The sequence below is a fragment of the Capra hircus genome, chromosome 6 (genome assembly GCF_001704415.2).
Source record: "Capra hircus breed San Clemente chromosome 6, ASM170441v1, whole genome shotgun sequence".
In the NCBI taxonomy this organism is placed as follows: Eukaryota; Metazoa; Chordata; class Mammalia; order Artiodactyla; family Bovidae; genus Capra; species Capra hircus.
In genome coordinates this window covers 36681064-36708091 of record NC_030813.1, presented here as the reverse complement: position 1 = coordinate 36708091, position 27028 = coordinate 36681064, and the positions used below count along the sequence as shown (strand labels likewise).

Here is a 27028-nt window from a genome sequence, read left to right as displayed (position 1 = left end):
TCTTTTACGGGGGGCGGCATTGTATGTTAGAAAAAGGGAGTAATATGTTTAACCCCCTTTTAAAGCAAAATAGAAAAATTACACATCATTGTATGACCGCTTGGAGGCTAGGAACCTTCTAGAGAAAGAATGCAGGAATCAAAGAGGAAGACTAGAAAACTCTTTGACAGAACTCCTCTGGCATTAAAGAAAGAAACACAGTTGGTTAGCAGGCAGTTTTACTTTTTCAGTAAGTAGTTGGGATTTTATTTTTCAGAAACGAGATTTCAGAACGTTCCAAATGGTGTGGTTGGAGCCATTGATTATAGCATTTCATTCTGAGTAACAAATTTAAATTTCTTAAAATCCTCATAATAAAAGCTTTTTTCCCTGTACATAATGAGAGTTGCATCACTGTCAGAGATACAGGATAGTTTTGTTTCCATTTCAGAAATAAAAGTAATATTCTCCAAATTTCATGGCAGTTTCTTACATTATGTAGAAATAAAGTTATGATTACACTATCTTAAAATCATACAGCACTTTTTTTTTTTGAGAGGCTAAGGTGCCTCTCAGATAGTCCCATCTTGTTTTGCATGAAAGAGGATGTGGTGATGAGAAGGAAGGAAAAATAAGGATGGCTTCAAAACAGTTGTGGCAAAATATGTGTGGTACATGGAAAAATGGAGGAAAAAATTGAATTATTTTTCAAAAATTATCTTTTTAAACCTAAATGGAAGATTTAAAAATAACTATTTTTACTTTTACATCTACTTGCAAATGCTAGGAATTTTTAAATCTGTGTCTCTAGGTTCACTTTTAGCATCGTGCTCTAACCACCTGAGCTAACAGTCCAGTTACCTGTAAGTTCGCTTTTAGAGGTGACATCTTCATAGTTGGTTGGTGGTTATCTTATTAGCATTTAACCAAACTCCGGTCCTGAGTTAAAATATTTGGTGCATATTCAAGCTTGCATAATTTAAAGATATTTTCTTTTCAGAAGTTTACATTCCTTTTTGTTTTCAGTAACTTGAAAGCGCTTTATAGCATTCTGTTAATATATTGACGTTCGTTGTTTTTTTCTTTACTTCGCAGATCTGCAGGGTGAGGTGGAACCAGTCTGGCTTAAGTAACTGATGCCAAGTGTGTTACCCGTGGTAAGTTACTTTATTTTTCTGAAACTCAGTTTCCTCATCTTGTACTTGGGATAATATCTAACTCCCAGAACGGGTAAGAGGATTAAAGAGGATAATCTACGTAAAGGACTTAGATTAATATAGCTGCCTAGAGAGGAACCTTAACAAATCCTTACTGGCCTCTTCCACTGTGATTGAGAGAAGAGAACAAGGTGAACCCAGGAAGTAGGAGACCTAGTTTCTGGTCTCAGCTTCAACCAGTTACTTCTCAGAGGACTGAAGTTAACTTCAGCTGCTATTAAAATGAGGTTAAAAATGTCAGTCTCTTGCCTAGAGGTTGGATCAAATGGACTTTTAAGTTCTCTATAATAAGATGATCTCTTTTATGGAATAACTCTGTCCCCTTTAGACATTTATAACATTTAGAAATAGTACTTGCTGGTGTCAAGGGCGTGTGTTTATGTGTATGAGCCAGTAAGTGAACTAATTTTATTATGAGGTTGGGTGGACATGGAGAGAAGCCTGGCTACCTCTGTTGGGATGGCCTCCCTCATCCCTTCTGTCTCTGGCTGACACAAGTTCTAATTCACATTGCCTGTAAACATCACCGTCAGCTAATATGAGTCAGCTAATATGAACTCACTTACTGTGTGCAACATCTTCTTCTAATGTTTGTTTTTAAAATCGGAGAAGGAAGATAGCTTGACTTTGTTTTATTTGAGTGGTGATATAGCATTGTGTTTAATAAGAGCATGGGGTTTGGAGTCTGGGAGATGATATTTGAATCCTGCCTTTGCCACTTTAAGTAAGTTGCCACCACAGCTAGTACTTATCTACCACATCTAGTACTTACCTGCATGTTCCTGGGCAAGTGACTTAACTTTGCTAAGTGTTGAGGTTATTGTAAAGGACAGATTAAATAATCTATGTGAAGTTTTTTAGCACAGACTCAGACACACAGTAGGCTTGCAGTAGTGGTAACTATTGCTTTTTCTTCATTCAACAGCTGCTTATCAAGCTCTTCCTGTGTGCCAAACACCATTCTATCTTCTAGGGGTAGAGAAATGAACGGAGGGACTCAGTCCTTCCTTAATGGAGCTTCCATTCCTCAGCTTTAGCATTGAGAAACACCACTTTTTAAAGACAGCTTGGATTGTAAAAGGCATTCTGCTTTCAGATCTGTGAGGGAAAGCACATTTAGAATGGAGGAAATACATTTTTTTGGTTACAGCTTAGGGAATGTGTATCTGATGTTACCTGGCAGACAAAACCTAGCAACTTTAGATCGTGAGAATTCTGGTTTTCTCAGATCTGGGTTCTGTTCTTTAGGCACTCAAGTAGCATCTGCTGTGCTCCTCGGGCTTCTCTGGTGGCTCAGAGGTTAAAGCATCTGCCTTCAATGCGGGAGACCCGGGTTCGATCCCTGGGTCGGGAAGATCCCCTGGAGAAGGAAATGGCAATCCACTCCAGTATTCTTGCCTGGAGAATCCCATGGACAGAGAAGCCTAGTAGGTTACAGTCCACGGGGTCGCAAAGAGTCGGACACGACTGAGCGACCTCAGCTCACCTCACCTCACCTTTGTTATGCTGGGTACTGGAGATGTACAGATGCGTGAAACCTGGTTCCCTTCATGGAGCAGCTCTCAGTCTGCACATGGATGGGGAATTGGTGGGTGAGATGCAGGAAGCAGTGATCCTACCTTAATAGTACTTTTCTTCTTATTATGTTGTGACGTATCTGAAAGCATAAAGCAATATGTGTAATGTATGTGCTGCAAACAACAATAAAAGGGCAGAAGCAGAACATCAGCCACGTCACTGAAGCTCCCTCTATGCTCCTTCCAGATGGTACCCTCCATTGCTACATATAGTAATACAAAAATCTCTCTTGGTCTTTGTATTAATATTGACTGTTTTTTAAATTTTTTTAACTTTAGCTCCACTAACATTTTTCTTCAAATACTTCTTACACTTGTGTTTGGACCTTGTAAAAATGCATCACATTCTGGATTCTGAATTCTTTTGTGACTTTTTCCCTGCCTCAGCACCATTTTTCAGATGTAGCAGAACTGATGCTTATAGATGGAGTTAATTTCTTTTCCACTGATGTGCAGTATTCTATCTTATGCATGTGCTGCAGCTTATCCATTTACTTATAGGTGGACTTCTGGGTTGTCTCTGTTCTATGTATCTCAAACAATCCTGAAATGAGCATTCTTGTGCTTATATCTTGGGGCATATATTATGAGTTTCTTGCTGCATTGTATATCAGGATAGCCACTAGCCATATGTGACTGCTTATACTAAAATTATTAAAATTAAATGAAATTAAAATTTCAGCTCATCATTAGCCACATTTCAAGTGCTCAGTAGTCACATATGGCTGGTGGCTCCCATATTGGACAGGACAGATCCATAACATTTCCATCACAAAATTCCCAGTTTCCAGGTTTTACCCCATTTTTGATCTCCAGTTCTCAGCATTGTGAAGGGACACTGTAGGTCTTTGGTAAGTTGGAGAGTGCTGGTCATATATCTAGGAATTTAATTACTGTGCCATGGGGTGTTTACATATTCATTTTCACTAGGTAATAATGCGCACTTGTTTTCCAAGGTGGGTCTGCCAACTTATACTCCCACCAGCTGTGGGTCAGAGTCCTGGTTGCTTTGTGTCCTTGACTTGGCACTGTTAGACTTTTTAATGCTTGCCTGTCTGGTCAAGTGTCTTTTTCTGAAGGCAGCTTATGGCTTATGTACACAATGGAAAGATCATCCTTCTAGTACGAAGCCCAGCACCAGGTAGTAAAGAAGGTGCCACCTGGGGCAGAGTCATCCGGGGAGGGGTAGGAGTGTTTCCTGTGTCAGCTAAAAGGGTCAGAAGACCAAAGTCCAGTTGAAGTCGGAAACAAGCCAGGAGTGGATTCACGTTGTTGAAAACTTGTCTCTGCCTTCTGGGCTGTTTCTGCCTGTGGTGGTAAACTTTCTGACAGTGAAGTATGCCATTAGAATAAATCTTTGTTACTGGAGTTAATTCTTCTTTTGAGTTTTGGCTCCAGATTTATTTAAAGCTGGATCTGGGGAGTGCCTGCAGAACACTGAAGACTGGGACATTGCCTTTTCCTGCTATTGGGAAAGACCCTCCCTTTCCCACACACCATTCAGGACAGGGCTCCTGAGTTTATTTGAAATGGAGCTTATCCCTGCCATAAATGAGATTAGAAGTCCTGCCTGAGTGTTATTTATATTTAGATTTTAGTGATTTTCAAAGAACCAAGAATCAGTTTTTAGGTTGATGTTTGTATAGTCTGATTAGTAAGACAGAGTTTAGGAGTTGCAGCTTGTCTTTTAGTGTTCAACTCTCTAAGACTGATACAAGGAGATTTATTTACCTACCTTGAGCCCCGTGCAGTGGAAGCGCAGAGAAAAAACATGTAAAAACCTTGTCTTGCAACCTCAGATTTCCCACGTGAAAGTTCTGCCTGCCAGCGGTAGTGCAGCCTTGGGGGAACAGCAGATGCTAACCACAGGAAGAAGGCAGTCACAACCCCAGCCCACTGGGGAGCTGCCCTGTGTCCTGAGGCCTCCGAAGAGCACGTGGGGTAGGACTCACGGTGCCTGCAGCCTCTGACAGTTACCTGGAGTGCTCGCTACAGCCCCGTTTCTCTTTTTGCCATTTTAGGGACAGGAAATGGGCTTAGAGTGTTTAAACATCTTCCCCAAAGTTTCACAGCTAGCACATGGTTAATTCAGGACTTGAACTTTAGTCCTTTTGACCCTTGTGAAAGCTGCTCAATCGTGTCTGACTCTTTGTGACCCCATGGACTGTATAGTCCATGGAATTCTCCAGGCCAGGATACCTGAGTGGGTAGCCTTTCCTTTCTTTAGGGGATCTTCCCAACCCAGGAATCAAACCCAGGTCTCCTGCACTGCAGGCGGATTCTTTACTTGTCTGAGCCACCTTAACCAAGAATAGATGAGGAGAGGCACTGGGAAAAGTAGGAGGTGTGATGTGGAGGGAACAGAAGGTTCATCTTTCTTCCTTTTGTTTTGTGATAGAGAGAGGTGAGAGGCCAGGCTGAAGTGGCGCAGGACAGCCAAGGCGGCTGGTTCGGGTGCTGAGCCAGCGTGTTGTCTTATATTCTTCTGCAGCACCTTTTGTTTTTTCTGACTGCGTGGCATGCAGGATCTTAGATTCCTAACCAGGGGTCAAACCCGAGTCTGTAGAAGTGAAAGTGCAGAGTCTTAACCATTGGACAGCCAGGGAACGCCCCCGCCCCCCACCCCACACCCCCCTTTTTTTTTTTCCAGCAGCACCTTTTGTAATGGTGTGTTTTGTAGAGAAGTAAAAGATTCTACTCCTCTAGAAGCAATGAGTGAGGAAAAATGGGAGGAAGGATACAGGAGATCAAAATGCCAATTTACGAAGAACATTACCAAAGGCAGACCTTTAAATTCAGGGACACCAGTAGCTACTAGATATGGGGGTTCCACCAGAGTGTACTTTAAGTGAAAGCTATGTTAATGTCTGGCATCTCTTGGACACAGTGAACTTCTCTCCTGACAGCTAGAGGACTTTAGTACCTCCGCTCTAGTTTTGGCAGAGCATTGTGATAAGCTGGACTGTATCTCCAGTGAAGGTTAATGATTCATTCATAGAAATATATCTTATCTGTGGTTGCTATTTAGTTACCCCTGAATTAGTAGTTTTCATCTGACTACTTGAAGATTGCATTACTATAACTCAGGTGGGAAAAATTTTAACAATAGCCCTATTTATCTTTTTCCATAAATGGTTTCTACTAGTCAGTAAGGGATGAGGCCATACCTCAGGCTGCTTACTGAGGCTTGCAGTTGTCCAGAGCATCCAGAGTTCAGCTGACTCTCAAGGATTGAATCCCTGGTGGCTCAGATGGTAAAGAATCCACCTGCAATGCAGGAGACCTGATTCAGTCCCTGGGTGAGGAAGATACCCTGGAGAAGAGAATGGCTATACACTCCAGTATTCTTGCCTGGAGACTCCTGTGGACCAGAGGAGTAGCCTGGTGGGCTATAGTCTGTGGGGTCTCAAAGAGTTAGACATCACTGAGCAACTAACACTCTTACTTTCATACTTTTAAACAAACTTGTAAGAGACTGATGGATACAGGATGCCAAATTAATAGTGAAAAGTAGAAACTTCAGGAAGGCTGGGGTGCTTTGGTCAGCTACTCATGGTATTCTTTTCCCATACTAGAATCTGCTTTGGAAATCAGTTATTTGAGCTTGCTTATTAATCATGGGATTTGTGTAGGGCAAGTGGCTGGGTAAATTTATTGATTAGTGTTATGGAGTCTCATCTACCCATCTCTACTGCTGCTGCTGCTGCTGCTGCTAAGTCGCTTCAGTCGTGTCCGACCCTGTGTGACCCCAGAGGTGGCAGCCTGGAGAAGGAAATGGCAACCCACTCCAGTGTTCTTGTCTGGAGAATCCCAGGGACGGTGGAGCCCATCTCCACTACGGGGTAGTAATTACTTAGCAGATCAGTCAGCTTGATTGAGTATGGTGCCCTTTTTCCCTGGACAGTGCCAGAGGTACTGGGGAGTTCTGACTGTCTGGCTGTCCTTTTTCTAGGCTCTAGCATGCTAGTCAAGAGCATGTTCTCGGACTTAAATTCTAGTTCTGCCACTACCTTGTTTTGTGAGTTAGGCAAGTCACTTCAGTATTTTCTGTCTCACTTTCTTTATCTTTATTCTTTTTTTGTCTTCACTTTCTTCATCTACGAATTTGAGTTGATAATGGTAGTACCTACCTCATAGAAGATTAAATGATTGAAAACCTGTGAATCATGTAGGAAAGTGCTGGACTCTGCATAAGCTCAGATGAAGTGTTATCTGCTATTATTATTAAAGTATAATTTTTCTACTATCAATCAGTCAGGAGTTTTTTGTTTTTTCTTTTTTTCTCAAGTGACAGAGATCCAATTCAAACACACTTAAGCAAACAAAGAAGGGTCTCATTAAACTGTATAGAGTTGATTCGTGTAGTAGTTAACTTCTATGAAGTTGCTGCAAAGACCAAATTAGTGAAGACTGAGCCGTTTTGCTCCCAGGGAGACACAGGGTTAGTTAGTTTCCTGCTGAGAGCCTCTATGTCAGAGATCAATACATAACTTTGTATTATGTGAATCTAAGTGTGTTTCTGGGGAGAATTCCCTAGCAATCCAGTGGTTAGGGCTGTGTGGTTTCACTGCCCAGGTTTAATCCCTGGTTGGGGAACTAAGATCCCACAGTCTCTTGGTATGGCCAGTGGTGGGGGTGGGGGGATTTCTGTTTAGATATCTTACTCGATGAATATTTCTTACAAATGATTAACTCTCTACAGTACTTCTTTATAATAAAACACTAGTCAGGAAGAGTTTTTGTTTCTTTTTTTAAAAATGTTTTCCTGAACGCTGGGTAAATTTCTTTGGGTTTCAGCCTTGTAGCACTACAGTCTAATACACTCTATGATCAGGCATCATCTCATGAATCTACAGATTAAGTTGCTTTTCTATCACTTCTGTGGCTTCATTATGCACTATAGATGTTACTTTAGCACTTTCCTAAATGGTCAACATGTACAGATCAGTGAATTTCCTCTTTTTTTTTTTTTTTTAAAATTAGCCCTGGACTCACAGGCAGCAGCACTGGAATTCATGCATGAACAGAGCTCATCTATCACATATATTTTCTTTGGCCTTCTCTGAGTGTTTTGGCCAGGGTCATGCTCACCTCTGTGCAGGAGGACATAGGGTTGTTATCAAATAAAGAGAGACAGTTCAGTTCAGTTCAGTTGCTCAGTTGTGCCCGACTCTTTGCGACCCCGTGGACTGCAGCACGTCAGGCTGCCCTGTCCATCACCAATTCCTGGAACTTACTCAAACTCATGTCCATTGAGTCGGTGATGCCATCCAGCCATCTCATTCTCTGTCTTCCCCTTCTCCTCCGGCCTTCAATATTTCCCAGCATCAGGGTCTTTACCAATGAATCAGTTCTTTGCATCAGGTGGCCAAAATATTGGAGTTTCAGCTTCAGTATCAGTCTTTCCAGTGAATATTCAGGACTGATTTCCTTTGGGATGGACTGGTTTGATCTCCTTCAGTCCAAGGAACTCTCAAGCGTCTTCTCCAACACCACAGTTCAAAAGCATCAATTCTTCGGCGCTCAGCTTTCTCTATAGTCCAACTCTCACTTCCATACATGGCTACTGGAAACACCATAGCTTTGACTAGATGGACCTTTGTTGGTAAAGTAATGTCTCTGCTTTTTAATATGCTGTCTAGGTTAGTCATAGCTTTTCTTCCAAGGAACAAGCATCTTTTAATTTCATGGCTGCAGTCACCATCTGCAGTGATTTTGGAGCCCCCAAAATAAAGTCTCTCAATGTTTCCATTGTTTCCCCATCTATTTGCCATGAAGTGGTGGGACCAGATGCCATGATCTTCATTTTTAAATGCTGAATTTTAAGCCAGCTTTTTCACTCTCCCCTTTCACTTTCATCAAGAGGCTCTTTAGTTCCTCTTCACTTTCTGCCATAAGGGTGATGTCATCTGCATATCTGAGGTTATTGATATTTCTCCCGGCAATCTTGATTCCAGCTTGTGCTTCATCCAGCCTGGGGTTTTGCATGATGTACTCTGCATAAAAGTTAAATAAGCAGGGTGACAATATATAGCCATGATGTACTCCTTTTCCTATTGGAAATCAGTCTGTTGTTCCATGTCCAATTCTAACTGTTGCTTCTTGACCTGCATACAGAATTCTTAGGAGGCAGGTCAGGTGGTCTGGTATTCCCCTCTCTTTTAAGAATTTTCCAAAGTTTGTGGTGATCCACATAGTCAAAGGCTTTGGCATACTCAATAAAGGAGAAGTAGATGTTTTTCTGGAACTCTCTTGCTTTTTTGATGATCCAACAGATGTTGGGAATTTGATCTCTGATTCCTCTGCCTTTTCTAAGTACAGCTTGAACATCTGAAGTTCATGTTTCACATACTGTTGAAGCCTGGCTTGGAGAATTTTGAGGATTACTTTGCTAGCGTGTGAGATGAGTACAATTGTGTGGTAGTTAGAACATTCTTTGGCATTGCCTTTCTTTGACATTGGAATGAAACTGACCTTTTCCAGTCCTGTGGCCACCGCTGAGTTTTTCAGATTTGCTGGTGTATTGAGTGTAGCACTTTCACAGCATCATCTTTTAAGATTTGAAATAGCGCAACTGGAATTTCTATCACCTCCACTAGCTTTTTTATAGTGATGCTTCCTAAGGCCCTCTTGACTTCACATTCCAAGATATTTGGCTCTAGGTGAGTGATCACACCATCATGGTTATCTGGGTCATGAAGATCTTTTTTGTATATTTCTTCTGTGTGTTGTTGCCACCTCTTCTTAATATCTTCTGCTTCTGTTAAGTCCATACCATTTCTGTCCTCTATTGTGCCTATTCTTGCATGAAATGTTCCCTTGGTATCTCTAATATTCTTGAAGAGATCTCTAGTCTTTCCCATTCTGTTGTTTTCCTCTATTTCTTTGCATTGATCACTGAGGAAGGCTTTCTTACCTCTCCTTGCTATTCTTTGGAACTCTGCTTTCAGAAGCTTATATCTTTCCTTTTCTCCTTTGCTTTTCGCTTCTCTTCTTGTCACAGCTATTTGTAAGGCCTCCTCAGACAGCCGTTTTGCTCTTTTGCATTTCTTTTTCTTGGGGATGGTCTTGATTCCTGCCTCCTGTACAATGTCATGAACACCTGTCCATAGAGCTTCAGGTACTCTATCAGATATAATCCCTTGAATCAATTTGTCACCTCCACTGTATAATCGTAAGGGATTTTATTTAGGTTATACCTGAATGGTCTAGTGGTTTTCCCTACTGTGTTCAATTTAAGTCTGAATTTGGCAATAAGGAGTTCATGATCTGAACAGTCAGCTCCCGGTCTTGTTCTTGCTAACTGTATGTAGCTTCTCCATCTTTGGCTGCAAAGAATATAATCAATCTGAATTCGATATTGACCATCTGGTGATGTCCATGTGTAGAGTCTTCTCTTGTGTTGTTGGAAGAGGGTGTTTGCTATGACCACTGCGTTCTCTTGGCAAAACTCTATTAGCCTTTGCCCTGCTTCATTCTGTACTCCAAGGCCAAATTTGCCTGTTACTCCAGGTATCTCTTGACTTCCTACTTTTGCATTCCAGTCCCTTATAATGAAAAGGACATCATTTTTGGGTGTTAGTCCTAGAAAGTCTTGCAGGTCTTCATAGAACCATTCAAGTTCAGCTTCTTCAGCATTACTGGTCGGAGCATAGACTTGGATTACTGTGATATTGAATGGTTTGCCTTGGAAATGAATAGAGATCATTCTTCCGTTTTTGAGACTGCATCCAAGTACTGAATTTCGGACTCTTGTTGACTATGATAGCTACTCCATTTCTTTTAAGGGATTCTTGCCCACAGTAGTAGATATAATGGTCATCTGAGGTAAATTCACCCATTCCAGTCCATCTTAGTTCACTGATTCCTAAAACGTGGATGTTCACTCTTGCCATCTCCTGTTTGATCACTTCCAATTTACCTTGATTTATGGATCTAACATTTCAGGTTCCTATGCAATATTGTTCTTTACAGCATTGGACTTTACTTCCAGCACCAGTCATGTACACAACTGGGTGTTGTTTTTGCTTTTATTCCATCTTTTCATTCTTTCTGGGGTTATTTCTCCACTGATCTCCAGTAGCATGTTGGGTACCTACCGACCTGGGGAGTTCATCTTTCAATGTCCTCTCTTTTTGCCTTTTCATACTGTTCATGGGGTTCTCAAAGAGAGATAGAGATTAGACAAAAGGGCAGTCGATAATACCTTTGAGGAATTTATTTTGCGCAAAGCTTCCTTCTTCAGTAAGGTGGTACCATCTTGGGTTGCAGCTTTCTCTTAATTTACTTTTCAGTCATGGCCTCTATCCCCTTTTTATTTGATGAAAACTGTTCCTTTATATTTTATTGATGAGTAGTGTATGTTGATGGATATGTGGGTTGTTGCTGTTTTAGTTTCATATGAATAAAGCTGCTGTGAGCATTGTTTATAGATCTTTGCATATATAGACATACAGTCATGCCTATATAGACATACAGTCATGCCTATATAGACATACAGTCATGCCTATATAGACATACAGTCATGCCTATATAGACATACAGTCATGCATGTATAGACATACAGTCATGCCTATATAGACATACAGTCATATATAGACATACAGTCATGCTTCCATATTTCTAGACATATTGTACTTGGCTGGTCAAGGGGATGGGTTAATGCTGCTGCTGCCTAATCTCATCCTGTATGTCTCGATGTGGAGTACTTTCACTCTCAGAGAGCAATTTTATTTTCAAGTTTCGAAGACACCTTGTGTTGTGTGCTGACTGTATCACTCCATATGTTTTTTTGTGTGTTCTTGCTTCTTTAGGGGACATATAAATCTGCTTGGGTGGCAGTGTAACCCAGTGGGTAAGAGTGTGCACATTAGCATCAGGCCTAGATTCCTAGCCTGGTTCTGTTCCTTCCAGCTCTGTGACCTTGGGAATACTTCTTAATCTCTCTGAGCCTTGCTTTATCTGAAAATGAAGCTAAAAATAGTGCTTAGGGCAGGGTTGTTAAGATGAAAAGAGATAATGATATGAAAGGCTTATTAGCACAGTGACTGTGGTATGGGCAGCAGCATGATTGTTTATATAATTATTGGTAGGAGAGAGAAGATTAACTCACGAAACATTAAAAATGAAGAAAGAAATTAGTATAAATACAGCAGCTGAGCAGACTGGGAAAATTAAATTAATGGCTAGATTATATGATCTTGCTTCTCGTTTAAAATGTCTGTCCTACCTCCGCTCAACCCCCATTCCCTCCCTAGTTTGCATTTTATCTCTCCTCCCGTCTTTCCCATCACTACATTTAACTCAGAGAATAATATTGAAGATTTTATTTTAGTTTTAGTCTCTACACAGAAATAAAAAACAGAAGCAGAGCTTCCTGATTAAGACAGTAAATTAAGATGCAGTTTTATATTTTATTTTGGGCCTTTTTATGCCTTTCTGGAAAGCCTGAAGAGTTCAAACAGTCATATAGTATTATATAGGTAGTCAGATAACATTCCATCATTTGGAAACCCCACACTTCATTTCATCAATTGATGGGAATTTTTGTTATTTTCACCTTTTGATACTATGAGCAGTGCTGCTGTGAGCATTCATGTACCATTTTTTTGTGGAAATATGTTTATAATTCTCTTGTATATATATCTCAGAGTGAAATTATTGGATCCTAAGTGGTGTTGGAGAAGACTCTTAAGAGTCCCTTGGACTGCAAAGAGATCCAACCAGTCCATTCTAAAGATCAGTCCTGGGTGTTCTTTGGAAGGAATGATGCTAAAGCTGAAACTCCAATACTTTGACCACCTCATGCGAAGAGTTGACTCATTGGAAAAGACTCTGATGCTGGGAGGGATTGGGGGCAGGAGGAGAAGGGGGCGACCAAGGATGAGATGGCTGGATGGCATCACCAACTCGATGGACGTGAGTTTGCGTGAACTCTGGGAGTCGGTGATGGATAGGGAGGCCTGGTGTGCTGCAATTCATGGGGTTGCAAAGAGTCGGACACGACTGAGCGACTGAACTGAACTGAAGGTAACTGTGTTTAGCCTTTTGAGGAACTTTGAGACTCTTTTCCATTTAACATTCCTACCAGCAATGTGGGAGGGTTCTAATTTATCCATATCTTCACCAGCATTTGTTATTATCTGTTCTTTTCTGATGATAGCCCTCCTGTTGCTGTTTGTTTAGAAGTTAGTCATGTCTGACTCTTTTGCGACTCCTTGGACTGTAGCCCACCAGGCTCATCTGTCCATGGGATTTCCCAGGCAAGAATACTGGAGTGGGTTGCCATTTCCTCCTCCAGGGGATCTTCTCTACCTAAGAATGGAACCCGAGTCTCCTGCATTGCAGGTGGCTTCTTTACCACTGAATCACCAGGGAAGCCCTATAGCCCTCCTAGTGGGTGCAAACTGGTAGAGAGAGAGAGATGAGCTTTCGTTTTTGCTTGTATACAAGGGAAACATGAATTTTTTAATGGTAGCAAACTTTGGGGGTAGTCAGCTATAATCAGCCAAAGGTTGAATACCTGCTAAATCAGAGAGATATATGTTGTGCTGTGGTCTGTGCCTGAGGCAGTTAAAATCTGGCTGAGGAGTTCAGTTGTAAAAGATAGGGAAAGAGTTCATCAAGGCGGTATAGTAAATGTGTCAGAGGGATGCAGGCTGACTGTGGCTGAAATGGTCCCCAGAGGCTCTCAGGTAGGAAGTGAAGCTTGACCCACATCCTGAAGGATATGTGAGAGGGAATGGCAGAGAAGATAACATTTTTTTTCCTCATTGCTCATGTTTGAGTGGTGAATTATTACAAGCTAACAATTGCCTACATAAAGGAATTAGTTCAGACTTAATTAAAAAAAAAAGACCCTCTCCCACCCTCTGCCAGAAAACTCAAAGGAAAGGTACAACGAGAAAGGGCAAGGTGAAGTCATGAGGGTAATTTTAAAACAGGTATTGCCATCGTGCTTTGCAAAGATTGTTTCAGCAAGTCACCTGAACTCAGTTCTTCATCAGTGATCCAAAAACCACATTCTGTGTTCACTGTTCCTTGACAGAAAGCAAAATTTATTTAGAAATTTTAAAAACTCTTACCAAAACACAAAATAGCATTATTACTATAACTACTGAAGCAATATTAATATGTTTTATTTTGAGATCCAAGGTATATGAAGACTATTAAGGGGAAAGCTTTTTAAAATTGATGACATTTATTCCTTAAAGTGACGTTTTTCTGATCCTCCATCCGTTTTTTTTTTTTTTAAAGCTTTCTTCTAGGCTACATGACTCCCTGAACAACGAGAACAATGTTATGTTGGGGATATTGGTCTCTGGGCCAACCTGGGATCAGCCCTAACCTGCAGGGCATTGTGGCTGAGCCACAAGTGTGTGGATTTATATCTGACAGAAGTGTCAAGGAAGTGGCCTGTGGAGGAAACCACTCAGTGTTCCTGCTGGAGGATGGCGAAGTTTACACGTGCGGTGTGAACACCAAGGGGCAGCTGGGCCACGAGAGGGAAGGAAACAAGCCGGGTAAGTGGCCCTCGTCGGCCTCGATGACTGGGGAGTCAGGCTGAGGACCTGAGGAGCTGGTTGAAGATTTTCTTACCGAGTGTTGACCTTTTAGGGAGGCTCTCCTTCTGGTGAGAAATGGTGAGGGAGGGTCTTAAATTGTGACTTGGTAGTATTTTTCACAATAGCATGTGCCGTTTTCTTATTTGCTGTCTTTTTTTATTCAATCCAAATCAAGATTCCAAAGCTTCATGAAAGAAGAGCCTTGCTGTTTTTAGTCTAGATGCTTTTTCTCTTTTGTGTTCTTTTAGGAAAGTCAGTTTGGCATCAGGATGAGCTTTTTTTTTTTCTTTCCCTGTGACTGCTTCCCTCTTTTTGCATATTTATTCCCTCCCACAGCAAAGTGGCTAGGTTCTATAATTCCCCTGTTCAAGTGTTAGTATTAATTTACATTTTTTAATTTTTTTGTTGGCCCTTGGTTAAACGGCTGCAAGGCTGGTCTTAAGGATAAATTATGAAGTGTGTGAAGCATGGTTTCTGGGCTCTTTCCCCATTCTTTGCCTCCAGGTTCCCTCATTAGAACCTCCCTGAGAACCACCCTCCAACCCCTAGGCCTGCCCACCTGGAGCAACACCCAGCTTTCTGCAGGGGTTCCTAACCAGGGGGCCCTGGACTCGGGGGAGTTCAGGGAAGGAGTTTGTAGCATGGACCGTGCGTATGTACACCTTTATGTGTACAGCCCACCTGATAACTACATGTTTTCAAATGGAAGTAAATCCTGTTGTTCACTGAAATAATTCAATTAACAGTGCTACCAGTTCATTATTTGAGTTAGTGAATCCTAATCATTATGTGTTTAACCAATTAATATAATACAAAATCATAATATATAGCTATTATGGTGGTGGCAAGGTTTTTGACTTTTAAAAACACTTTTCATATTGGAAAAAAACAGAGGTCTTTTCCCCCCCTCTTCCTATAATAACTTTTGTGTTTTACATGAAGCTTCTCTGCTTACCTTGTTCCCAGGTGAGAGCCAGTATCTAACAGCTAACACCTGCAGAGGGGTTGATGGGCAGTCCCAACCCAAAGGCGTGCTCCTCCGTGGGGGAATGTCTACATTTAGGACCCACTTTATCTCTGGGTTGGGAAGATTCCCTGGAGGAGGAGAATATTAAGACCACTCCAGTATTCTTGCCTGGAAAATTCCATGGGCAGAGAAGCCTGGTGGGCTACAGTCCACGGGGCCACAAAGAGTTGGGCACGGCTGAGCACACATACACATTAAAAGATACGTAAGGCCGCCTTTGTACCAGTGAACCTGCATGGACTTGTGCTCACCCTGGCCAGCCTGTGAAGGGTGTGTTTTGGGACCAGGAGGAGATCTTTCCAGTAACTCCTGCAGAGACACCATGGTGAGTGTGAACCCTGGAGTCAGACACACCTAGTGCAGGAGGCATTACCTCTCTCTGACTCTTTCTGAGCCCAGGCTCTTTTCCTTTAAAAGGAGACTTCTACCATTCTGTGGCTCTTGATGAAGTAGATTCTAATGATAAAGAAGTCTCCCCAAAGCCACTTTAGCCTGTGAAGGTTTCTGTCTCCTCCATCTCCTCCTAACCCCGGCTCTTGTCTGTTTTCTCTGTGACTGCCTTCTGTCAGGCCACCGGCACTCAGGGGTGCCTCACTGCACACCTTGGTCCTAGGACCTGGAGCTGGAGGATTGGACCTGCGGTGGCAGCTGAAAAAGGAAGTGAAACCCTTGCAGGCCAGTGATAGCAAAAATCTGCAGATGGCACCCTGGTGAATACACCTGAGTGCCATCTGCCATTCTTCTAGCCAACCCTCCGGCCAGAGCCCCAGGGGCTGGCACTGGGCGGCTGGCAGGGCTCTGGAAGCTGGTGGGTGACCTGGGAGCGGTCAGCCTGTGTCCTCCTGCACTTGGCTTGGCCTGCACCCACTCCCTGGAGGCTAGGCTGAGTGATGGCGAGAGACTTGAGCTAGAGGTGTGCCAAGAAAGCTTTCGGATCAAATCATGGAATCCAGCCCGTGCTTGTAATCCAGATTTGGAATAAGCCAGGTTCTAGTGTAAATTACAATGGACTCCAGAAATTTCTGTTGCTGCTTAAGCTCGCCTGTTAATTATAAACTCTGAGGCAGCTGCAGAATAGTGCCTCTTTGAATGGAAAGATTCTGTGGGTGGGCACCTCCCGTTCTTTAATTTTTTCTTTGGTAGGTGTGCTCTAAATCTGGGTGCCGTTGGGTTTATTTTTAAGGGGTGGGAAATAGAGCTTGAGCTTCTTTTCTATATGTGTTTATTGAGAACCATGACCTGGGGTGCTGCTAGGCACGGAAGGGACGTCAGTGACAGAGGGGCCCTGTTTCGGGAAGCCTGGGCTGGCTGGGCCCACGGGAATGCTGTCCCTGAGTCACCCCTGCGATCTTCGGGAGGGAGCCTGAGAGAAGGCCACCTCCCCGGAGGGTCTGCTTCTGGGCGCAGCGGGCAGGTCTGTGATTTCAGGTCAGCATCAGTGCCCAGCTCAAAGGGTTAAGCAGTAGGAAGGGTTAGAAAGAGCGAGGGGCAGGAAAGGAGGGAGAAGGTCGTGCTGTTGGGGATGCACAGGGACAGAACCCTTCCATGTGAACGTGTGCTGTGAGTCTGTCCTGCCAGTTGTGAGATACTAGTTTCTACACTTTGTCTCTAGCTGGCAAAGTTGCAGGGTACCTGAATTCACTTTTGGGAGGGGAGGAGGAATTCTGTCCTTGTCAGCAGAGCAGTGGCATAAAGCCCTCCACGGCAGTTTGAAAGTTCCCCCCGCCCCCTTGAGAACATCTGATTGTTTCCTGTTGCTTTCGCTGTTTCTGAGGCTGCTGTGCTTTCTTTGTGCTCGGATTTCTTTCCTCCTTAATGCTGCCCTTGTGTGACCTGTCAATTATGTCTCTGTGCCTGGTGCAGGGAGGGTGTTTCCAGGCCACCTCAGATACTGGAACTCCAGGTTATGCAGGCCCAGATGTCTTCCCAGTGTGTCAGACGGCCTGGGGTTCTAGCTCAGATGTGTCCATGAGTCATTCATCTGTTCTTCGGCCAAAGGTAGAGGCCTGCATTTCCCAGAAGCATTTTTTGTCAGCAAGATCTCAAAGCCCCATCTAAACTCAATGTCCAACTTTTAAAAATAAGTGTTAGGCTTATTACTGTGGTGCGTACTCGTCTCCCATAGGACCTTTTTCTCCTTTATTCTCTCCCTCACATTGTGGTATCAGCCTGTCTCCTCCCCAAAATCAAGGAGTTTCAGTGCTTAGGACAGCATAGGATGATTACTAATTTCCTCATGTTTTGTCCATGAAGTCATTGCAACTTAAGAGCTATGTTACGGGAAGATATGTGTGCCTCCTTGTTTTTTTAAATCAAGCAAACAAAACATGAGTTTTCTTCTAAATGATTTTTTAAGTGATTAATCCATAACTGAACATTAAACAAATCTTGAAGTATTTTACTAAATTAAAGTAGAAACTAGTTGCCCACAGAAAAATGTTCAAAAATTTTGCCTCAATTTACTGTGCTTCTCTTATTCCCACCCATCCACGTTGTAAGGGACAGTTCTTTTCCCGCACATACTGATATCCCATGCTGGGATTTTTAGCATAAGCAAATCCTTGTGTTATCAGGGATGTCTGAATTTATGTAAACCTCCTCTAACCTTTCTTCCTGTCTTGAGTAGGCAAAAACTATGGTAGATGTAATTATTTAGTTTAACCTATGTTAAATTTAAAAACTTCTGCATAGATATCCCAGGAAACCTTTCCGTAGCAAACCCAAAGGGTAACTAATTATAAACAGACTAACATTTCTGTGCAGCGGTATTTGATTCATACTTGTGACTGGTTCCTTTTACCTCCTCCTTAGTTTCTCTCCTTCTTGTAGGTACTTTAATCCAGTTCACATTTTGTATTCAATCAGTATTTCCGTAATACCCATCACCATATGTAACAGCTCTCCCGCTGTTTGATAAATGAGGTTTATAAAGCAGAGCATCTCAAAAGCCCCAATTCCCAGAGCTGTAGTTGCTGCTAACCCCGGAGAAGTAGCACTTTGAACCAGCTTATCAGGTTGCTCTAGGGTATCTGAAGGACACAATAACTCTGTCATGTTAATCAGCTTTTGCCGAAAAGCAAACTAACTGAGCTGAAAGGAAATAGAAGAAATCCTGTAGTGACTGTAATATTGAAACACGTGTTTCAGTGGGCATAACTCTGATATAGAAAGCAGAAGGTGCTGTAGCAAATATTCAGATCTCAACTCTGCCCTTGTTAGGAGCCCATCTCTTTCTCATTAGGAATTGCAGGTGGTTGGGGCTGGGAGCGGGGCTGCACAGCCCTCTCTGATAAGGAGGAGAAGGGTAGTTATCAAGCCCCGTAGGGTGTGTTCATTGTTGACTGCTTTCATAGCTGAGTGGACAGCTTTCTGGTCCAGAGGCCTAGGGATCAGGAGCAAATGTCAATTAATACTTTTTATTTCCTGGTGTGGTTAATGCAAAGTCACTTTTTTTCTGTCTAAAGTACTCTGCCTACTTTCTTGAAAGACATTTTGAATGTTTTAGAAAATACATACTTACTAATGAGTGTATTCTTTAATGTGAGATAATGTTTCTGTTCTAAGTATTTGCAGTTTACTTTTAACTAATTAAAACAGTGGTTTCCATCATGACATAAGTCTCAGTTCATGTCAATTTTAAAAGTAATTAAGTATACATACTACAAGCGCTCTTCATCTCAACATGCTGAGTATTTTTAAGCTGATAATTCTCATGATAGTCCTGTAAAGTAGGTTAGTAGTATTATCTCTGGTGTATGTAAAGAAGAGGAAAGAGAGTTGAGTGTGAATCATGGTCAAGTACCAACAATTTGGTTTTAATAATCCTAGAATTTTGTTCACGGACATCTTTTTAACCTCAGGCTGTTTGGGAAGGCCCAGTAGAATTTTATTTCCAAGGTGTCTTTCTTGTTTATATTTAATTTCCACTTAGTCCTTTTAAAAAGAAACAAAAAGATAAGTTGGCCACCAAGAAGCATGTATCTTTAATTTACAGGTTGAATACCACATCTGATCCAGGTGTTTTGATTAATGGTGTGGAGAAGCAGTTCCTTTTCATCTTTAAAATTATTAGATGACTGTTTGTTAGCTGACAAAAAAGCTTTTGTGCTTTTTTGGGTATCATAATCTGGGGAAAAAACACATGATAATTGGAAGATACATTTCTTGCCTTGAATTTACCTCTTGTTCTTTGTTCCTTTATTTCCTTGAATTACTTACTTCTCATGAAGTCATGGAGTTAGCAGGTATTTACGGAGTGGTTAGACTACTAGGTCCCACGTTTGTTCTAGACACTGCCAGGACACAGCATGCTCAGTGCACAGCTGCCTTTTGGCAGTTTATAGGCCAGGTGGGAATAAGGTGTGTTCCTGTGAAGGTTTCCCAACGCAGTTCACCTTGTGCCAAGCGAGTGATCGAGTGTGTCAAACTTAGAATTGTGGTGGAGAGTTAGGTCTAAGTCAGGTCACCAACAGTGCTGAATTCTGATTCCTAAGAATTTTTTTCCACCAACACACATATAAAGTTCAGGTTTACTGCAGATTTGTGAGCTTGCAGGAGGAGTGAGCTTTACAAGTCCAGAGACAGGCCACCTTTGGTAACGGCGTCAGTGCTCCAGGGATGTTTTGTGATTTTAGTAAGTCCACCCTTGAATATTTATGTTGTAACAATGACTTCCCTTGTCTGGCAATCTTGATGGACTCTTGTCTGGCTTGGTGATCTGTGATCTGGACTGATCAAGGATAGGTAAATGGTTCTAAAGTTATCAGTCTGGATGGGGTATATCTAGTCAGCTGATATTTCAGTGATTTAGGAGCTACTGAAATCTTTGAGTAAATGCCCTTTGATGGCATGTAATGTTGAAATCTGTGGCAATTCTGCAACGGATATGGTCTCATATCCTTACAAATTTAAAATAATTTTTCTGTAATTATTCAGATATGTTTTTCAATTTCTTTTATACATAATTATTAACTAAGAGCAATTGAAGTTGTTATGTGAGTCATTTTAGAGTGTTAGCTAACTGTGCAGACAGTATAATGAATAAGAGCGTGGACTCTGGAGCGACTTATGGGTTGGAATCAACTCGTTGGCTGTGTGACTCTGAGCAAGTCACTTAACCTCTTTGTGTCTCAGTTTTCTTAGTTGTAAAGTGTGGACAATGTTAATAACATCTACCTATTAGGACCGTTGTAAGGATTTAGTAAGCTGTATGTCAGTCAGATGTTTGGAATAATGTCTGGCTGAAAGTAAGCATTGAATTTGTCCTAGCTATTATTACTGCTAGGCTTCCCAGGTGGTAAAGAATTTGCCTGCCAATGCAGGAGACACAAAAGACGTGGATTTGATCCCTGGGCCAGGAATATCCCTTGGAGAAGAAAATGGCAACCCACTCCAGTATTCTTACCTGGGAAATCCCATGGCCTATAGCCCACCAGGCTCCTCTGTCCATGGGACTGCCAAAGTTGGACATGACTTAGTGACTAAACAACAATAACATTATTACTACTGGTAGTAGTAATTTATCTTAACATTTTCTATTAGAAAACTTTTTTGATCCTGCTATTCCAGCATATAAACAAATGCATAAATTAATTATATATATCTTCAGTTCAGTTGCTCAGTTGTGTCCTACTCTTTATGACCCATGGAGTGTAGCACACCAGGCTTCCCTGTCCATCACCAGCTCCCTGAGCTTGCTCAAATTCATGTCCATTGAGTCGGTGATGCCATCCAACCATCTTGTTCTCTGTCATCCCCTTCTCCTCCTGTCTCCAGTATTTCCCAGCATCAGGGTCTTTTCTGATGGGTCTGTTCTTCTCATCAAGTGGCCAGAGTATTGGAGTTTCAGCTTCAGCATCAGTCCTTCCAATGAATATTCAGGACTGATCTCCTTTAGGATGGACTGGTTGGATCTCCTTGCAGTCCAAGGGACTCTCAAGAGTCTTCTCCAACGCCACAGTTCAAACGCATCAATTCTTTGGTACTTAGCTTTCTTTATAGTCCAACTCTCCCTTCCATACATGGATCCTGGAAAAACCATAGCTTTGACTAGATGGACCTTTGTTGACAAAGTAATATCTCTGCTTTTTAATATGCTGTCTAGGTTGGTCATAGCTTTCCTTCCAAAGAGCAAGTGTCTTTTAATTTCATGGCTGCAGTCACCATCTGCAGTGATATTGGAGCCCAAGGAAATAGAGTCTGTCATGCTTTCCATTGTTTCCCCATCTATTTGCCATGAAGTGATGGGACTGGATGCCGTGATCTACGTCTTTTGAATGTTGAGTTTTAAGCCAGCTTTTTCACTCGTCCTCTTTCACTTTCATCAGGAGGCTCTTTGGTTCCTCTTCACTTTCTGCCATAAGGGTGGTATCATCTGCATATCTGAGGTTATTGATATTTCTCCCAGCAATCTTGATTCTAGCTTGTGCTTCATCCAGCCTGGCATTTCTCATGATGTACTCTGCATATAAGTTAAATAAGCAGGGTGACAACATACAGCCTTGATGTACTCCTTTCCCAATTTAGAACCAGTCCATTGTTCCATGTCCAGTTCTAACTGTTGCTTCCTGACCTGCATACAGATTTCTCAGGAGGCAGGTCAGGTGGTCTGGTTTTCCATCTCTTGAAGAACGTTCGACAGTTTGTTGTGATCCACACAGTCAAAGGCTTTAGTGTAGTCAGTAGTAGTAGATGTTTTTCTGGAGTTCCCTTGCTTTTACAATGATCCAGTGAATGTTGGCAGTTTGACCTCTGGTTCCTTTGCCTTTTCTAAATTTAGCTTAAACCTCTGTAAGTTCTCACTTCATATATTGTTGAAGCCTAACTTGGAGGATTTTGAGCCTTACTTTGGTAGCATGTGAGATGAGTGCAGTTGTGCTGTAGTTTGAACATTCTTTGGCATGTATACATATATAAATAAGTGTTAATCATTTTTATAGGTTCTCTTAACTCTGTAGGATCTAGTAAATGCTACATATATCCAGGGGAGGGAGGTGATGTAGGTTAGGGATGTTAAGAGACAGTTATTTTGAGTTTTAAAGGACAGTCTGTTTTATTTTTCATTTTTGGGGGGGGGGTATTTTACCTTACTGGTCCCAAGAAAAGTACCTTAGATACATTCAGGTAAAAGCTGTTTTTCCACATGTGGAGATATATACATGTATCTTATCTCTACACCATGGTTTACATTGCCTCCAGCATTCTGGTTCAAAATTGCAAAGATGAGGGAAACAAATGAGGCCACAGTGGACATTGTGGCATACCAGGGGTACTTACTGATGCTCCTGGAGGACTTGAAGTGGTTTGCCAACAAGTGGACAGGTGATATGATCTTACCACAGTTTCAGAAAATAGACTGCAATCCACTGATACTGAGCCCAGTTGAATTTTGTGGGCTGTCACTTTAGGCTTCTGGTTAGCTTTGATGGAGGTGAATCTTTGGGCAAGCTGCAGTTGCCTAAGAAGCAATCACCCTGGAGTCTGAATTTATCTGATCCTTGTTTTACTTATTTTTTTAATGAGCCTCTGTCACTCAGGATGGTTTTATCTGCAAGTAGGCTGCAGCCCATGGGGTCGCTAAGAATCGGACACGACTGAGTGACTTCACTTTCAATTTTCACTTTCATGCATTAGAGAAGGAAATGGCAACCCACTCCAGTATTCTTGCCTGGAGGATCCCAGGGACGGGGGAGCCTGGTGGGCTGCCATCTATGGAGTCGCACAGAGTTGGACACGACTGAAGCAACTTAGCAGCAGCAGTAGCAGCAGCAGAATACTAAACTAAATGTGGCTAAACAATGAGTAAAATTTCTGATCTCAAACCCAAAAGTCTATAGAGAGGTGCAGGGTTGGTTAGAGCAAGGGCACTTGATGCTGTCAGTACACCATCAAGCCACCCAAGCATCAGGCTGCTTCGCACCTTGCTCTTCTGCCATCTTCATTAACTGTGTTAATCATACCTGGGCTTGTCCCCTCATGGTCACAAGGTGACTGCCACAGCTCTAGGCATCACATCCCCACACAGCTGTGTTCAGAGACAGACAGGGAGGGGAGTTGCTTGTGTCCCCTTTCACAATGGCGAAAATCTTTCTCAGGAACCCCCAGCGTGCATCTTCTGTAGTCTTATGGGCCAGGCCTGATAAGTGAAATAAGAATCGTTTGATTGGTGTAGGGCTCATCTGCTGGGCCTGGGGAGGGGCCCAGTAGCCGTGAGGGTTCTGGTGCAAGGAAGAGGGGGACAGTGGCTGACAAGTAAGCAATACATAGTGTCTGATTTCATATTGCCTGCAAACTTATTTCTTTGGACCATTAAGTCTGTGTTTTGCTCCATGTTAGGATCTATAGTTCCTTTTATGAACTCAACACCTTCACAGCTGCTTTTAGAGCAAAAATGGCTGCTATCATGAGGCAGGGCTTTCTCTGTAGTATTTATTTTACGATATATGATGCAAAATTGTGTATTTCTGAAGAATTAGTATTTTATTCACCTATGTATTTTAGTGCTAAGCATCATGTGGTGGGCACATAGTGTAGGTAATTTACTAAATATATGCAGTGCTTCATGGGTTTTATTATTTAGTTACTTTACCATGCTCTGTGTGAGCTCTGGGAGATTGCTAGGGTTAGGTCAACGAAGATTAGAGTGATTTGTGTTTAAAGAAATTCACTGAATTTCAAGGATGAAGGATAAAAGAGTTGACTTGAATGTTTTACCCACCCTTCTATTTTTCATTCTTCCCTGAAAGTAACGGAAGTGCTTTGGTGAAGCCTTTAGTGTATGCAGTGCAGAGGCGTCCGTGATGAACAGTGTCTCGTCATTCTGCTCCACGCTCTCCCGTTGGTCGCTGAGGGTATCGCTCAGACTGGCTACGTGCCTGTCTTCTTTCTTCTTGACTGTTCTGAATCATTATGAAGCATTTCACATGGAGGGGAATTCATCTTTAGGTTTTCTACAGGTTTTGTAAATAGCTGGGTTTTTTTTTTCCCATGCTGCATGACTTGTAGGATCTTAGTTGCCCGAACAAGGATTGCAGTTGGGGCTTCAGTAGTGAAAGCACAGACTCCTAACCACTGCACTGCCAGGGAATTCCCCATAGCTGCTTTTTATATATCTAAATTGACAGAATGTGATAAGGAGTGGGAAGGGGTGGACTAGAGCAATGAGCGATTTTTCTCTTTCCCTCTGCCTTCTTTTCCTTTCTTCCCCTCCCCCTCTGTCTCTCTTTCCCTCTTGTCTCTCTTTTCCTCTCTCTCCCTCTCTCTGTCTCTCTCCCTCTTTCACACATGCACACACACTATTACCAGACATAGACTGAATGGAGGGGAGAGTGCCAGTTCATTTCACCCAGCGTTGGGCAGGACCCCTGACCTACAGAGTTTTCTCTTCTTCATTTCATGAGCTCAAGAAAAACCAAACTCTTATTTCATCTCACTGCTGTCTCTTTGTTAAAGCATGTAATGAATACCATTTAACTGACCTGATTTAGACATTTTGTGTCAGAAAAACCTCTGTTTCAGGTTTGTCCACAATTAAAAGGAGCAGTTAGTTAGCTTTGGCAATGTTGAGAAGACACGTGTGGGCAGCCAAACACTGCTGCCTGGAGCTCTGTTAGAACTCCTCCACACGTGTCTAGCTGAGGAGGGCTTCAGGCTTTAGTGCCTGTGGGTGAAACCGAGCGGTGAAAGCATTTTGACAGGGCAGACTGGAAGGAGTCAAAGACTTCAAGATAGAGGGAATCTTTTTCTGTTTTTAGTTTAATTGCCTGTCTCGTGTCCCTACCTTTGCTTGGATCATCACAGTGAGGCCAGAGCCAACAAGACAAGAAGAAGCCGTGCTTGTTCACTTTTGCTGCTGTTCTCCTTCCCTTACTGCCTTCTTGACTCGGAATTTTATGCCACTGCTCTGTGTAATTTGCATATTTATATAAAGTACTGGGGCGCTTTGACTTCCCTTATGCTTTTATGCAGAATTTTTCTCTGGTTGAGATTGCATGACTATGCAGGCAAGTCAGGCCTATGATCAAGCACTTACCCTGTGGGAACGAATGGATGGTCTCCTTAATAAATGCTGTCGATCAAATTGGCAGTTCACCTCCAAACACACCTAGACGCCTTAGCTCACTCTGTAATCAAAAGTAACTTCCAGATGTATGAAAGACATAAATGTAAAAGTACAAAAATAATAGGGGAATGTTTTTAGAACCTTGGGACTTCTAAAGTGAGACAGGTGGTTTAGAAGCCATAAAGTGAATGATTTGTATGAACATAAAATTTTTTCTGTAAGGCATTTGTAAACAAAATAGCAAGGGATAGACTGGGAGAAACAATTACCACAAACTACCAGATAAAGATTTCATATTTCTGATATATCAGGGCATCTTCAAATTGAAAAGATAAACCACCCTGTAATAAAATGAACATTTCACAGAGGAGCACTTGCAGATAGCCAACGAATATATGCAGATATGTTCAGAGAAATTAAAACAAGATACCATTTTTTTTCAGCCATTTGATTGGCCAGAAATTTAAGAGTAATATCCACTGCTTACTGGTCTTGGAAAAGGGGCAGTTGTGTCCTAATTGAGGGAATATGAGCTTCTATAATCCTTTTGTAAATCAGCTGGCTGTTTTTAATAAAATTTAACATGGTCATACCTTTTGAATCAGCAGTTCCATTTTTAGGAGGCTTCCTTACTCAAAAAAGTCAATATATAGCATAAGGAAATATTTCTAGGATGCTTATTGCAGCAGTGTTTTTAATGTCAAAATATCAGTATCAGCTTATTCATCCTGTAGGGAATAGTTTGAATTATGGATAGTCACGAGATAAAGCTGTAAGTACTGTCTTTACACTGTTGACTCACTAATTATTTCCAGCCTCAACTTTACTGAATTTCAAGCTTTATGTCCACTTGAAATCTTCACTTAGATGTATAATTGCCATCTTAAATTCTTAAATATCCAAACCAAACTGATTTTTTCCCCTTAAACCTCTTGCTCACCTTGTTTTGCTATTTGTAAATGGCAGTTCCATTCTTCAGGCGAAAAGCTTGAAAGTCGTCTTCAATTCTCTGCTCCTGCCTCCTTTGCTCTTACTACGCTGTGTATTTCCTGCACCTCCCCCTCCCCCCAGCACTTCTTATTTGTATTCCCTGCTTTGTTTTGCTTCGCAGTTTATCCTTATCTGATATACTATATTCAGAATTCATTTATATCCCCCCTCATATTTGTTTAGGGTCCATGAGGGTCATGACTTTGTTTTGTATCCCCATTATCTAGAATAATTGCACATAATAAATATACTTTTATATCAAATAATATTATATTATATTAAATATATAAAAATATATTGCACATAATAAATGCAATCTTTACTAATTATTTTTTGAATAAATGACTATACTGTGACAAGAAAGAAATTACTAATTGAGTATAGAATCTCTTTTTTGTATAAATAAAATCAAACCCAAACTTTATTTTAATGAACTGTATATCCCTCGTTCTTCCTTCCTGTGGCTGGTATGTGGGATTCATTTGTGGACAGCTGCAGCTGTCAGACCTTTGCTTGGTGGCTGTGATGATCTGCATGTCTTCACATGTGAAGGACCTGAGATGGAAAGGTCTCCCCTAGAAATCTGGCCTGCTCTCCTGCATCAGGGTCATTGG

General features: G+C 41.8%; 1 protein-coding gene across 1 annotated transcript in view; it reads left to right on the top strand.

The window, feature by feature from the left end:
• The window catches only part of HERC3 (HECT and RLD domain containing E3 ubiquitin protein ligase 3), a 139315-nt gene that overhangs the window by 2336 nt on the left and 109951 nt on the right, over positions 1-27028 (top strand). Inside the window, exons 2-3 of the mRNA XM_005681443.3 lie at positions 1075-1136; positions 14030-14295. Coding sequence (XP_005681500.1) covers positions 14070-14295 — 226 coding nt within the window. The 5' untranslated portion in view covers positions 1075-1136; positions 14030-14069. The remainder of the gene's footprint in view (positions 1-1074; positions 1137-14029; positions 14296-27028) is intronic.